The sequence below is a fragment of the Phragmites australis genome, chromosome 10 (assembly GCF_958298935.1).
Source record: "Phragmites australis chromosome 10, lpPhrAust1.1, whole genome shotgun sequence".
Lineage (NCBI taxonomy): Eukaryota > Viridiplantae > Streptophyta > Magnoliopsida > Poales > Poaceae > Phragmites > Phragmites australis.
In genome coordinates, this window is record NC_084930.1 from 32,050,471 (window position 1) to 32,064,949 (window position 14,479).

The 14,479-nt window shown below is 44.2% G+C and overlaps 2 protein-coding genes and 1 non-coding gene across 3 annotated transcripts; 1 reads left to right on the forward strand and 2 right to left on the reverse strand.

Moving 5' to 3' along the window:
* Positions 1–477: 477 nt before the first annotated feature.
* Positions 478–2,110, reverse strand: LOC133930763 (protein SRG1-like). The gene is made up of 2 exons (XM_062377490.1): positions 1,671–2,110; positions 478–1,575 (listed from the first exon to the last, which is right to left on the reverse strand). Exons 1-2 carry the CDS (start codon positions 2,052–2,054, stop codon positions 715–717), a joined length of 1,245 nt encoding a protein of 414 aa, XP_062233474.1. The 5' UTR covers positions 2,055–2,110; the 3' UTR covers positions 478–714.
* A 3,268-nt stretch (positions 2,111–5,378) lies between these two features.
* Positions 5,379–9,791, reverse strand: LOC133930764 (hydroxyproline O-galactosyltransferase HPGT2-like). The gene is made up of 12 exons (XM_062377491.1): positions 9,563–9,791; positions 9,417–9,480; positions 9,284–9,333; positions 9,005–9,198; positions 8,690–8,750; positions 8,459–8,531; positions 8,014–8,137; positions 7,828–7,915; positions 7,328–7,378; positions 6,397–6,468; positions 5,734–5,846; positions 5,379–5,617 (listed from the first exon to the last, which is right to left on the reverse strand). The coding sequence occupies exons 1-12, from the start codon at positions 9,721–9,723 to the stop codon at positions 5,595–5,597; spliced, it is 1,074 nt and encodes a 357-aa protein (XP_062233475.1). The 5' UTR covers positions 9,724–9,791; the 3' UTR covers positions 5,379–5,594.
* A 1,510-nt stretch (positions 9,792–11,301) lies between these two features.
* LOC133883792 (small nucleolar RNA Z247) lies at positions 11,302–11,440 on the forward strand. The gene has a single exon (XR_009903000.1). It is a non-coding gene; the product is annotated as a small nucleolar RNA Z247 (small nucleolar RNA).
* The last annotated feature ends 3,039 nt before the right edge of the window (positions 11,441–14,479 follow it).

Genomic DNA, 14,479 nt, shown 5'->3' on the forward strand with positions numbered 1-14,479 from the left:
AATATGGTAATTTTGTGACTTTAAGAGTGAATGTGGTGGCTCTCTTTTTACCTCAAATAAAAAGATAATAGATTCCCAAATCGTATGAAAATCAAACTGCTAATTTTAATAATTTTTAATTTCAAATTTAACTATTTATTAATCATATCTAATATAGACTATTTGATTAAATCTAGACTGTTAGATGTCCATAACAATAAGTTGTCTAGATTTTTTCTTTTTTCAAACTAACGTGGTAATTTTATAGCCCTAAAGAGTGAACGTGATAACTCCTTTTCACCTCAAATACTAAGATAATAGAAGATTCTGAAATAGTATAGAAATCGAACTACTAATTTTTCATAATTTTTAGTTCTAAATTTAGTTATTTATTAATTGTATTTGATATAGATTCTTTGGTTAAATTTAGACCATTAATGTTCATATCAATTAATAGTCTAGATTTTTTTTATAAATTAACGTAGTAATTTTGTGATCTTAAGATAGTGTTATTAAGATAATAGATAGACAAACGGAAACAACCAATACATGGGCTGTTTGCCCGACTCTTCAGCCACGACGCCTCCATGTGCCATCCCACATCCGAGCTCCGTGGCCATTACTAACATACACAAGCTTTGCAGCGGACTAGACATCGAGTTTACAGGTAGATTATTCATGATTGTTCATCAGTTTGCTTGCGATGCGACCAAACTGCAGCGTTCCCAGTGGACATCAAGCGCTAGGAGCGGACACCTCCTTGTCGACCTTGACCTTGAGGTAGTCGATGGTGGGTTCGCCGAGCGCGAACGCGTCCCAGAAGCCGTCGCCGAAGGCCTTGACACTGAGCTTCTTGTACAGCGCCGGCCGCGCCTCGTCCACCAGCTCCTCGGCGGGCTCCAGGTCCTTGTGCGGCTCCGGCTGGTAGAACAGCACCAGCGATATCCTCTCCCTGTCGCTCGTCACCACGCGGTGCGTCGGCGCCCTGAACACCGCGTTGCTCATGATCTCCATCTCGTCGCCGACGATGACCAACAGGTCCTGGCCAAGCACGGGCACGTCGACCCACTGGCCGTCCTTTAGCACCTGGAGGCCGCCGACGTAGCGGTCGAGGAGGAGGACGGTGACGACGGAGTTGTCGGTGTGGGGCTTCAGCCCGTACACGAGGTCCGGCCGCGGGCAGGGCGGGTAGTATGTGAACCGCGCGTACGTGGCTACCCTCTCGCCGACATAGCCGACGAACAACTCCTCCCCGAAGCCGAGCGTCTTCGCCATGGCCTTGAGCACTTGCTTGGCCACCTGCTCGCTCCTCAGCGTGTACTCATGCAGAAGCGCCGCGAGAGACGGCGGGTGGTTGGGCCAGAATCGCAGCTGTCGCGCATCCTCCGGTTGGACCTGGAGATACAGCCGGTCGCACCAGTCGAGGATCTGCTCGTCGGTGTCCACGCGGTCGATGCCGTAGCCTTCGTTCAGGAACTCGCCGCCGTCGGTCTGGTTGGCGTGCTTCAGCTTCTCCTCCGACGGCAAGTGGAAAAACTCCCTTGCCGCGTCGCGGATACCGTCGAGGACCGCCTCCGGCATGCCGTGGCCGGTCACCTAATCGACAAGTTGATGAGATCGTTCACAGTGAGATTTTACGTCAAATTGAAGTCTTTATCTGGAACGAGATGGTGCCATGCATGCATGCGTACCGCGAAGAGGCCCCAGGACTCGAGCGCCGACCGCAGCTTCGCGGCCTCCTCGGCGTCGCCGGACTCGGCCAGGCGTTGCACATCCACGGTGGGGAAGGCCAGCTCAGGAGCCGCGACGCCGCCTACGGTCGGACGGTCCTCCTCCCTCAGCACGTACCGGCTCGGCGGCGCAGGGAGGCCGTCGGCGGCCAGCTCCTGCACCAGCTGCCCCTGAGCCTGATGCACCATGCTTCTACCGAGTACCGGACCTACCGGTGCACCATGGGCAAGCAACAGGCTGCCGGTTCGGTCCTGCTCCTGCAGCAGATACCGGCTCGGCGGCTCCTCCTCGGCGGCGGCCAGCTCTTGCACTAGCGTCGGCACCCTCCTTGACTCGTCGGCCATCGGTGTGTTCTTGGATATTTCTCTGCTTATTTACCTTCTGCTCACTTGAAAGTGAGGAGCTCTCTGCGCGTATTTATAGTCTTTCTTGGAGGCAAAATGGATACTCAACAATCTCTCTAGTTTGTGAGGATAGAGATAGAAGAGGCTAGAGATAGACTTTTTTTGGACGTGGTGGATGATCGATAGAGGAGGCTAGAGATAGACTGTTTTTGTTAGCTGTAGATAGATTGTTTTTTACAGGGTCCATGAGTGATAGAGGAGGCTAGAGATAGACTTTGTTGAGTGACGATGATTGTTGCTAGCTCGCTAGCTTGTGAGGAAAAATATTTGATTTTGCGGTTGAGAGAGTAAAATTGAACTGGAATGGACATTTTCCAAATAAAACAAAAACATAAGCCCATCAGTGAACATATATCATTAATAGGAGAAGTTTTTTCGTAAAACAACAACCTATAAAATTTGCATAATACATCTTCTCTCTTCATGCTCTAAATCAGATGCATTATACTTTGTCAACCACACGACAAGAAGCGAGACTCTCCCATCCTACCGACCTCCACCATCTTCGATGATGCTCTCACCATCAGATCCGTGCCCGCTGCCCCCACCGTGTTAACCCAGGCCGTATCCTTACCTCCCTCTCGACCATCCTCCTTCGCCAGGCTGACTTGTTGCCCATTGATATTCCTCTAAACTCTACAACAGATAAATCATGTGTTCACACTATCGTCTAAAGGACAGCTTAAAATCAAGCTCTGAACTTAGGAAGTGTGTTTTTTTCTTTATTATGGGACCACCCGTAGTAGGATTAGTATATTTTCTCCCTCATGAATTATCGAGTGTCGTAGCCACAACATATGTAGTTCTGTTGTTTACTGGTCCGTGTAGAGCAACTTAGGGCATATGTTGAATGTTTGAGCGAAGTATCATGTGCGCAGGGCTAATATATCTACGAATTCAATTTTGTCTGTCGGGTCTACTCTATTTAGACTACGACAAGACAATAGTTCACCTATTCTACTTAGAGAGATTTCAAATTTTGTCACTCAAACTGCAAGCCTCTACAAGATTTGCCACTGAATTCACGAGCTTTTCAAAATATGCGATTCCACGTGCGAATTGTTTCATTCTATACCACTTGGACTATTGTGGACTCTATTGCCACTACCCTCTTCTTCTTTATATTAGGACCTGAACGGTATAATCCCCACGGGTGGGCTGATAATTTAGTTCAAATGCCCAGATCCAAACAAGGCCTTATGCTTTTTCTTTATTTTACGATGTCAGATTGGCCCGGGGCACAACATGAGAAAGTTACCACCGCATTAAACCGTCCAGATTACATCCAACTAATGAGATTGACTTGCGCATATATTAGTTTTAATCCTCTTGGTTGAAAATGCAAATGGCAGACTCAGTTAGATGCAAGACTCTTAGGGCAATGTAAATAAGACCTACCCATCCACAAATGTATTGCAAACTCATAGATTTACGATTCAACTCTATGTGAAATTTATGAGGTTCGAAGAAACTTTGTTCGAGAAGCAACCTTCGTGTCATATATATATATATATATATATATATATATATATATAAGGCCATATTAGATCGTGATTGTGATTTTGGTGATTAATGATAATATAGTCATTGAGACTAACATGTTTGTCAAAAATATTTGTTGGTAGGTCATATTGATGTAATATATGAAGAAGTCACTAAAAACGAGATAAAGTTTGGACTGAATTAGATAAGTTTCAGAGAAATTGTTCTCACCAGATAGTCCAGTGCAGAGAAGTTTACACTCACTAGAGCAATATGTTCAGAGGCTGTTAGCCTCACCAGGTAGTCCGATGTTAGACCTGAGTGCACAATAGAGTATTTCTGTCAGTATAGTTCAAGAAAGTTACACTCACCAGAAGGTCTGATGATAAAACAGTGAACACACCAAAGAATTTCTGACAGAGGATGAGGATAACCTCACTGGATGATACAGTACTCAATAAAGCAGTACATAACAGAGCATTTCTAGAAGAATGCAGTTAAAGATCAATACACTAGAAGGACCGGTGATTGAAGATGTACTCATTGGAGTATTACACCGAAGCATTTGTTGCTGAAAAGGTTGCAATTGTTGAAGACAGAAGATTAAGGCACCGGATGATCCAACGATAAAGCAAGTATGCACACCAAAGCATTTAACAGAGTGTATGAGGATTTCCAAAAGATGGTGTTGTACACACTAAAAAGTTTGACGATGAAGGAATAACAACACCGGAGTATTTTCCAGGAGTGAAGAGATTGGCCCGGTCAGGTTCAAGTCTACTTGCCGTATAATCCAGTGATAGAGTTGCAATACATCGAAATGTCCGATGTTTAGAATGTATTTGAGTAGGATTTCAACGGCTAGTATCTACTGATGTACACACTAAATAGTTCGATATTTATACTACTGTTATCACCGGATCATCCGGTGTTTACAGTAAAATTGAGTCATTGGAATAACGGCTAATTGACGAGTTTGAGGCTATATATACCTACCCACTAGGTTATTTGAAGATACTGGAGTCTAGAGAAACTCATACACACTTGAAAATAACCAAGCTATCAAAGTCCTTAAAGTGTTCATAAACAAGACGATTAAACGCACCATTAGAGAATGATTAGTGCCTATAGATCTAGAGAAAAATGATGCTAAGTGCTACAACTTAGAGAGTGAATCAATGAGTGATACAGCCATATACCGAGAGGTACACGTAGCATCTTGAAGTCTTGATGACTCCGTCAGTAACTTGTTAACCTTTCTACTTGTGTGGAACGACAGCAAAAAATTGTACAAGGACACGAATACCCTTATCTTTGTGACTAAAGCTCCAAAATAAAAACGAGCACACATTACCGAAAGAGAAATTAGTGATAAAACCTCATCTTGACAACTCATCGTGCTTAATAACTTGTTTTGATGAATTGATATCTCAAGAGAAGTGATAAAAATATCTTGAAGACTGAAAACATATATTTTGTAAAACTCTAACGTAAACTAAAGATAACTTGTATACCACCAATACCACGAGATAAAAATCTATTTAACTTATTTATATTTTCGCATTTATATACTTACAATTTAATTTGCTAGAATAGATTATAATCCTCTTAAATATCCTATTAAATAAACCTAGAACATATTTAGATAGAAATTAATATAAATTTATCTTATAAAATTTTTAAAATCATTAATTTTTAAATGTCTTAATTCACTTAGGATATCATCGTTCCTCGCACCTAAACTCATAGAAGTGTTGAGGTCTGGCTCGAGGAAAAACGAGAAACAGGGTGGGTACGTCAATCCACAGGGGAGTCCCAAAAAGACTTCCACGATTGCGAAAACTTGTTCTCCTTCAGTTCTGTTAGGTACTCTAATAGAGCGAGACAATGCCATCAGGGCCTTTTTCAATTCACAAAAGCGCAGAGTGCATACAAAATGCCAGATGTACAGCGATTCTTTGTTATGATAAGCAGCCAGAACCACTCCTTCCGCCAAACTCAAGCATTGGAACAGACTTTCTCTGGGAATGATGGCAAAAATAGAGCATTAGCAAAAAAAAAAAAAAAAAAAAAAAAAAACAATTTCATCGGAACGTCCAAAGCTGATAAATTGTTTTAACTGAAAAGGAGCTTCTACCTTGTCTAGAACTGCTGCAGCACAACTGGTCATCGTCAACATAAGTTGCATTCACTCCCATCATCCATGAACCTACTGAGATGTCGTCATGGGCATAGCTCAGCAGGGATGCACTGCGTGATGAAAAGAGTTGTGTATTCAAATCAAAACTTGGATGAGCAGAATCCTGGTTGGCAGAAATAGTGCACTGGAAAATGGAACATTTTGGCCCTGAAAATTTTGGCAGCACATATTTCTGACTGGAAATATCTAATGCTCAACTTTTGACAAGGGAAAGCTTAACAGCATCCTTGCATCTTCAAGATCAATCAATAAAGAAGATAACATAATATTGGTCCATTTGGTGATTATAGCATTCAATTAATGTTAAGTGCACTCATATGCTATGTGATATTCAATGATGATTACTTGGTTAATTGTTATGACAATGGACTTGGCTAGGGAGAGTTAAGTCAAACGAAAATATTAACTGTTCTATCCACCACAAATATTCAGTCTAAATGCCACATTCAATCAGTGGTGATTCAACTTATATATATCCGCAGATTCAAAAGCTCAGGGGATGTCATACAAGCCAATACCCTAGCTAACTTGGACGCTGTTGCCCAAAACCAGTTTAAATAAGTGTGGCTTAAGACAAAATAGGGAGATGCACACAATTACCTGTTTATGTTAATGTAGCGTGCCAAATTGTTTGAGAGAATAAACAAAGCACCAGAAGCATGGCGAAAATACCTGTTTTATGAGAATTCAAATCAAAGTCAGTGAAGAATGAAGATATAATTATCCCCCGATATGCAAGGGAATCATCCAGAAAAGGCCCTAATGACTAAGGAAGTACTTTTTACCAAACAAACAAAGAAAATCACTAAATAGCAGCAAGTGCAACATGGAAGTCGAAGGTGCAATGCTTAGTGTACTTCTATGTTCCTTATATGTCTATTAAGTTAAAAAATGAACAAGAATGGACTTCACACGATCAGCAAGGCAACTCAATACTCATAGTCCCCACTCCCCAGAACACAGTGCAGTTGCTCCTAGGAAGAATTCCTGTTACTACGGCGATGGAGTTTATGGTGAAACTGCCTGTTGCAAGCCATTCATGGTCATGACAATGAGCAGAATATGACTAATGATATCCCATAATAAGATTGATATCTCACATTAGGAACACACACCAAAAGAAATGGATAGGCATTGGCACATTTTCCTAGTTCCAGAACATTAGAACAATCATTCAATACTCATAAGCATCACGTAATTCCTACATAATCTGTAGCAATAAGCTATTTTGGCATTACTTAATCTTATCAGGATATGTTGAGGTTGGGGTTCCTAAGTGGACCTTTGTGGTAATAATAGACTGAGCCACCCAGATCTTCAGGAACAAAAGGATGTCAGGTGTTTCTGAACAACAACAAAACCATCTTTAGCAATTTATCCCAGGCACAGTTATAACCAATCGCCCAGCATGATGTCAACAAGAAACAAGTGACAAGAGCAAATGGCAGGAATGTTGTATAAACTCCAGTAAAGAGAGTTAACTAGTTCAGAAGAATGAGAATGCAGGGTGAGAACATATTAATTTACTCACGTTTTCGAATCTCCAAATTTCCACCACTCGGGTTCATACCATTGTTGGCCCCTGAAATCAAAGTTGATATCAAAATTACTTTAATAGCCAACTAACAAGAGCAAAGGAATTCAAAATTTGAAATGCAATACTATTCCTCATTACAATACAACAATGAAGTGATGCAAATGAAAGTGTACATTGCACATGTTTTCTCAAGTTCGTACAGTGGTGGCACCTAAGTTATCATCTGTTCATCAGAATCATAACGTTGGTAATGAAACTGAAATGTTAAATTAAATTGCCAATGCCTATGGTGCTCAGCTTGGAGGAACGCATTGGATGCCCTACATGGCTACAACTTAGGAAGGATGCAGATGGAAAATCATTACTTAATTAACCAGAAAATGGCTACTTCAACTTAAGAATGGAAGGGCTAGTTGGAGTAATAGAGATGTTACATGTTGACCAAATCAATAATGAGTTAGAGACCTAATGATTATCTGAAGGAAAGCACATACTCTTCACTGACGACACCTCCTGATTTCATGCAACCCATGTACAATCCTTCGTTACCTCGGCGGCCTTCAAGCATCTCAATCAACCCAGCTAACAGAACGATTGCAAGGAGTCAAAAAAAAAAAAAAAAAAGCTGAAATCAACATTATGTATATCAGTCTACCCAAAAAAATTGGAAAACAAGTTACCCAAGTCAAGATTAATGTTATCGTCCACTTTGACATAGAATTCTGCATCCCAGGTCTCAACCGCAGCACTGAAGAAAAACTTAGCTTTGCTAGGTAACTCTTCTGCTGCCTCTTCATGACTTTCCTGCCCAATCATTTGTTAATTATTTAATTCACACATTCCATTGTCCATAAACACAAGTTATTTATCTACAAGGCACGTTGATTTCAAGCTTTATGTTCTTGAGATCATCGAAAGCTATATGTATTGAAATGAAAAATTCAGAACCAGTCGGATGAAACATGACACGAGAATTCAAATAGGTCCGTTGTACTATAAGAGTCCATTAATGAAATGTATAAGATTATATAGTCTTGGATGGAAGCAAGAAAGGTCACAAGTCTTGGGCAGGTATTACAGTTCATAAAGGACGATTGAGAATATGAGATATTAATAAAACCTTACAAGAATCAAAAAGTCCTTTGTACGCCGGTTTTCGTCGTCAATATTTCGGTCCAAGCTGTCACCTCGATTTGCACTGCAGGTCCAAATAGTACACTTCAGCAAGAAAACGTGAAGAAAAAAGGGAGTGGAAAATGAAAAACAGATAAAAATAAGGAGTGGCATAGCATAGTCAAATTCAAAACTAAGAACTTAGAGATGTGATGGCTCAAAGGTCAAGATCCAGAAGAAAACCTCCGACCAATAACAAAACGAATAACCACACCCTTTTCCTCAAGCTTCTTCAGAGCATCACCTGCAGTTTAAAATGACATAGAGGAGTAGAGTTACACTTATGAGTTGGAACAAATCCTTGTTTACACTCAGCAACTTTAGCTAACTAAATTTAAGTACTACTCCATGCGTATTCAAAAGTTTCAAGCTCTTCAATTTGCAGGTTCAAATTAGTGAAGTTTTCAATCACAATCAGTCTCTTCGACTACAAAGCGATATAAGTGAATCATATTCTATCACTAGGAAATGGAAACCCAAAGAATAAGAGCCACAAACCTCTTGGCATCCACGAGCCACGGAAGACGTTCCTCTTGAGCCGGGAGCCAAAACCAGTATAAACTCCAATGACGGCAAGAAGCTTCTTCTTGTCGTCGGAGTCTATAGCAGCAGTCCGGTTACCCCACAAGTACCCCTCGCTCTTGGCCTTCGTCAGGTCCATCTCCGCCTCAACTATCTTCCTCCCAATCTCCCTGCACCAAGGCAATAATTCCAAATCAACAGACCAAAACTCACATAACCAAACCCCATAATTCCTATCAAGGGGCCGAAACTCACTTGCATCCGAGATTCCTCAGCTTGTCCTCCACCGAAAGCACCTTGGGGAACTGCAGTTAGGCGCCGTCGTCAGGGAAAACCGAGAGCAAAAAAATGCGAGGTAGGCGGGGAGAGGAGGAGAGGAGATCCGCACGTTGCCGGTGTTCTTCTCGAGGAGGCCGGACAGGATCGCCCGGGTCTGCGCATCCTGCCACAACCTGCGACGGAATCAAGAGGAAGATCAGGACTCTCTAGGGTGTCTCGGACCGGGGTGGTTGGGATCTGAGCGGGGGAACGTACCGGCCGGCGACGTAGAGCCAGGCGAGGCAGGAGAGGAAGGCCATAACGAGCGGGGCCCTGCCAGAGGCGGCGCCGGCGCCGGCGGAGGCGGCGGTGGAGGAGGAGGACGGGGCCTTGGAGCGGCGATTCTCCCGCCGCATGGCGCTGGCCAGTGTCTCCATGGCGGCGGAGATCTCCGACGCTGTGCTCCTTCTCCGCTTCTCCTGCCGTTAATGGAAAGCTTCGTCCATTAGGCAAAAGAAATGAAGGGAAATTGAAAGGCAACCTAACTGTGGGCCACGGAAGGCCGGAGTTGGGCCGCGTTCGTGATCATAGCCCGGAGCCCAAAAAGAATAAATTCCAAGTAGAATGGAGTAGTCTGAAGTCAGATTTCCATATTCATATGAGATCTGATATTCATAAAGTGGTTTAAATATATATTTTTTAGTTAGAATGTAAATAAGATGACTAACTCAAACATCTCAGTATACATTTAGCTCTAACTCCACAAATTTATAGAATTATAGATATCTTGCTCTAAAAAATTTTTTAGCTGAAACTGACCCAAACATACCCTAATAAAGAAAATTGCATCTTATGATCGGAGTACCGCAGGAATCCATCCACCCCGGGCTGCCCGTAGAACTCTTGGCCATGCGTCGGTGATCCGAGCAAAGCAGGCAGTACGTACCATTCCCATTGCCGCGCCACGGACGGACGGAACAACAGCGCGTGTGCGCGTTTGGGACGAATCGACGATCTGCACTAGCCGCTCCTCAGCGGCTCCGTTGCTCCGTTTTGGCCGCCAGGTCGAGCGGCTGCGGTGCCAAACCAACCTTGCACAGGGACGCCCCACACGGCAGACGAGCACGAGTCGTGTGCCGCATGTCAAAATATTTGGAACATTCAGTCGTGTTCAGTAAGTCTGAACTTTGTCATGCTATTGTTTGCAATGGCGGCGTCCAAGTCTGAAGGCCATGCCCGAGTTTGATGGCATTTCAGTATTGACTCCGATTCTTCAGTGGAAGCTCCAACGTGTTGATGACCTCAAACCACATAACACCGGGAATATCTATGAGTAGACTTAGAATTCGCTAGGTAGTTAGCAACATTGTTGCTCATGTTCATGTATAAATCCTAAGTGATCAGTAAAGAATGAGGATACTGCTTTCTGCATATCGATTGCCTACTTTTTTGGGGGGGTAATCAGAGCCTAGATCCATTTCGCTATGGCCACCAATGGCAATCAAATACTCACCACATCTCCTTCTTCATCCTCAAATCAGATCGGCATTCTTCCCACTCCAGCTTTCAACCACATGATCAATGTGAAACTGTCACAAAACAACTATCTGCTCTGGACGGCGTAACTCCTTCCCTATCTCCGAAGCTAGCGATTGATTGGCTATGTCAACGGCACAATTGCTCGCTCCAACGCCACTGTCATGCAGGAAGACAATACTGGCATGCCTCGGATCGCCATCAACCCGAAGTACCACAACTGGTATCAGTAGGACCAGTTGGTTCTTAGTGCCATCCTCTCATCCCTCTCTGAAGAAGTCCTTGCAAGCGTGGTTGGTTGCTCAACCTCACGCGAAGTCTGGACAACTATTGAAAAGATGCATGGCTCAAGCTCCAAAGCTTATGTGATGCAAATTCGCATGATGCTCACGACAATTCAAAAGAACGACCTCATCATCATTGAATACTTCCGCAAGGTAAAGGGGTTAGCTAACACTCTTGCAGTAGTTATTGGCAAGCCACCGGAGGAAGAGGAGCTAATTGCATACATGCTTTGAGGCCTTGGATCTGAATACGATCCATTGGTGACAAGTACCACCACACACACTGACAACATCAATGTCAGTGATGTGTACGCACACATGCTCAGTTATGTGCTCAGGCTGTAGCAACACAACACCATGATGCAAGTGTCCTCTACTAACTCTGTAAACAGGAGTCATGGAAGAGGGAGTCCGAGGAACAATCGTGGCTGAGGACACAGTGGTGGCCGGACTCAAGGAGGGCGTGGCAGTCGCACTGGTTCTACTCCCTCACAATCAACCAATTCTGCTCGTGATGTTGCCTGTCAGGTGTGTGACAAGGTCAGGCATGATGCTCTTCACTGTTGGCATCGATTTGATCACAACTGCCAAAATGATGACAACACAAAGGTTGTTGTTGTGGCTGTCAATGACAGCTATGCCATCTACAACAACTGGTACGTCGACATAGGAGCAACAGATCATATCACCCATGATTTGGAACCTCTGACAACGAAGGAAAGGTACACTGGCAGTGATCAGGTGCAGGTGGCTAACGGCACAGGTTTGTCTATCTCTCATGTTGGAAATTCTTCTATAGCTAGACAAATTCGGCATTTATTCTTGAATCATATTTTACACACTCCTCAAATCAATAGAAATTTGTTGTCTGTACATAAACTTGCATCCGACAACAGCGCTTTTATTGAGTTTCACCCCAATTTCTTCTCTGCTAAGGACGTGGCCACGAAAAAAACCATTCTCAAAGGCAAGTGTAAGAATGAGCTCTATGTTCTCCCAAATAAAGCTCTTCATCACGCACTTCTATCACCCAAGACCTCTCAAGAAAATTGGCATCGTTGCCTTGGCCATCCAGCTCCTCCCGTTGTTCGTCAGATCATCCAACAATATAAATTAGGCTTAGATTCAGCTGACGCAACTAGCCACATTTGTGATGAATGTCAACAAGGGAAAGCTCACCAGCTACCCTTTCCATCAACCATTCACGGAAGCACTTCTCCTTTAGAAATAATTCACATTGATGTATGGGGTCCTGCAATTCCTTTTGTCAACAGCGTCAAATATTATGTTTCCTTTGTTGATGATTATAGCCAATTTGTGTGGATTTATTTTCTCAACTGCAAGTCTCATGTTGAACATGTATTCCTTCAGTTTCAAAAATTAGTTGAAACCTCTTTCAATGCAAAAATTCGTTATGTTCAATCAAACTGGGGGGAGAGTATCATCGACTCCACAATTACTTTTCTCGTTCAGGGATCAAACACCAAATTTCTTACCCACATACACATCAACATAACGATATTATTGAAAGAAAACATCTTCACATTGTTGACACTGGACTTACACTCCTAGTTTAGTCCAATACAGAGATGGCCAAATGAGCCACTCAGGCTGACCCCGCACGGGCCTAGCTCGACACGACCAGGCTACGGCACAACCCGATTGGCTCGGCTACTGTAACGAGTCATGTCGTGCCAACCCACGTGCCGTGCCATCGGCCCACGGCATGGCCCATATGCCACCGTGTCGTGCCAGGCTGGCCCAGGCACTGTTGTGGCCCGGTCGGCCCGGTGGCCTAGTGGGCACGACGGGGCGATAGCGCAGGGGCGGGGCAGGGTGGCGAGGCGGGAGGCCGGGGGCAAGGCGACACATCGGCGAGGTGGGGAGGACAGGGGCGAGGTGGCATGGCGGTGGGGCAGAGTGGGGCGGCTAGGCGATGGGGTGGGGAGGTCAAGGGCGAGGCGGCCAGTGGCCGGGCGGTCGGGCGGTGAGGCGGGGTGGGGCAGCACGGCGGCCGGGCGGGGAGGCCGAGGGCGAGACAGCACGACAGCCAGACGGGGTGGCAAGGCGGGGCGACCAGCAACAAGACTAGCGAGGCGGCCGGGTGAGGCAAGCCGTGCCCATGCCGGCCCGACCTGCCTACCATCAGGCCATGCCTACAGTGTCGAGCCTCGGGCCGGCCTAGTAGGCATGGCTCAGTTGGTCATGTGTAGTCCAATATACCACCAAAATTCTAGATGAGGCCTTCTACACTGCTTGCTTCCTGATAAACAAAATGCCTAGCCATACATTAGTCCATGACACTCCCTAGCACAAGTTGTTCAACAATAAACCTGATTATACCTTTCTGCGTGTTTTTTGATGCGCATGCTGGCCAAATTTACGTGCCTACAACACTAAGAAGTTGAACTTCAGAACCGGATAATGTGTGTTTCTAGGCTACAACTCATCTCATAAATGGTACAAATGTCTTGATCTTTCTATAGGCTTTGTTTACATTTCTCGAGATGTGACCTTTGATGAGTCAGTGTTTCCTTTTGCTCATCTCAAATCATCAGTGCAGGCACCAGCTGTGTCTTCACACCATCCTACTATTCTCCCTATCTTTCCCACCAAAAATCTACATTATACTGAGCAAGCTCTCATCAATCTAGAAAATTCTTCTAGTAGTCCATCACATCCTAGCAGTCCAGCTGTAGAGAATTCTCACATGAGTGAGGACTTACTTAGCCCTAATGCTAACCTTAACTTGTCATCTGCTAGTGGACCTTCTGCAGGTGGTTCAACTGACAGTCCAACAGTGATTTCAGACAATAGAGCAGCAACTGATTCTATTGAGCAGCAAGTGGAGGAAGTAGAAAATGAGTACTATTTAATAGTCCAACAACACCTAATGTGTACCAGGATGAGGGACAACACTTGGCACCCCAGGGAATTCACTGATGGTACAATCCATTGGACAGGAGCTGTCACTGTCAGTAAACGGACAACACTCTCAAAACCATCTAGTTACAATCAGGCCTTTGCCAATCCTCACTGGAGGGAAGCAATGAACTCAGAATACTTAGCTTTGCTCAAGAGTAACACTTGGAACCTGATTCCACCAAGGAATGACATGAATTAAGTGGATTTACAAAGTAAAGAGGAAGGCTGATGGGTCGGTTGATCGGTATAAGGCACGTCTTATGGCAAAGGGCTTCAAACAAAGATATGGGGTAGATTACAGTGACACATACAGTCCAGTTGTGAAATCAACCACAATTGGAGTGATTCTCTCATTGGCAGTCTCAAAGGGGTGGCATATGCATCAAATTGATGTCCAAAATGCATTCCTGCATGGTCTGCTAGAGGAAGAGGTGTTTATGAAACAACC

Excerpts from the sequence above, each read along its gene's own strand:
- LOC133930763 (XM_062377490.1), bottom strand. The coding sequence starts at position 2,054 with ATGGCCGACGAGTCAAGGAGGGTGCCGACGCTAGTGCAAGAGCTGGCC. Across the intron at positions 1,576-1,670 it reads AGTCCTGGGGCCTCTTCGCG|GTGACCGGCCACGGCATGCC; the intron begins GTACGCATGCAT and ends CTTGTCGATTAG.
- LOC133930764 (XM_062377491.1), bottom strand. The coding sequence starts at position 9,723 with ATGGAGACACTGGCCAGCGCCATGCGGCGGGAGAATCGCCGCTCCAAG. Across the intron at positions 8,138-8,458 it reads CAAAGGACTTTTTGATTCTT|GAAAGTCATGAAGAGGCAGC; the intron begins GTAAGGTTTTAT and ends ATGATTGGGCAG. Across the intron at positions 7,379-7,827 it reads GGAGGTGTCGTCAGTGAAGA|GGGCCAACAATGGTATGAAC; the intron begins GTATGTGCTTTC and ends CTTTGATTTCAG.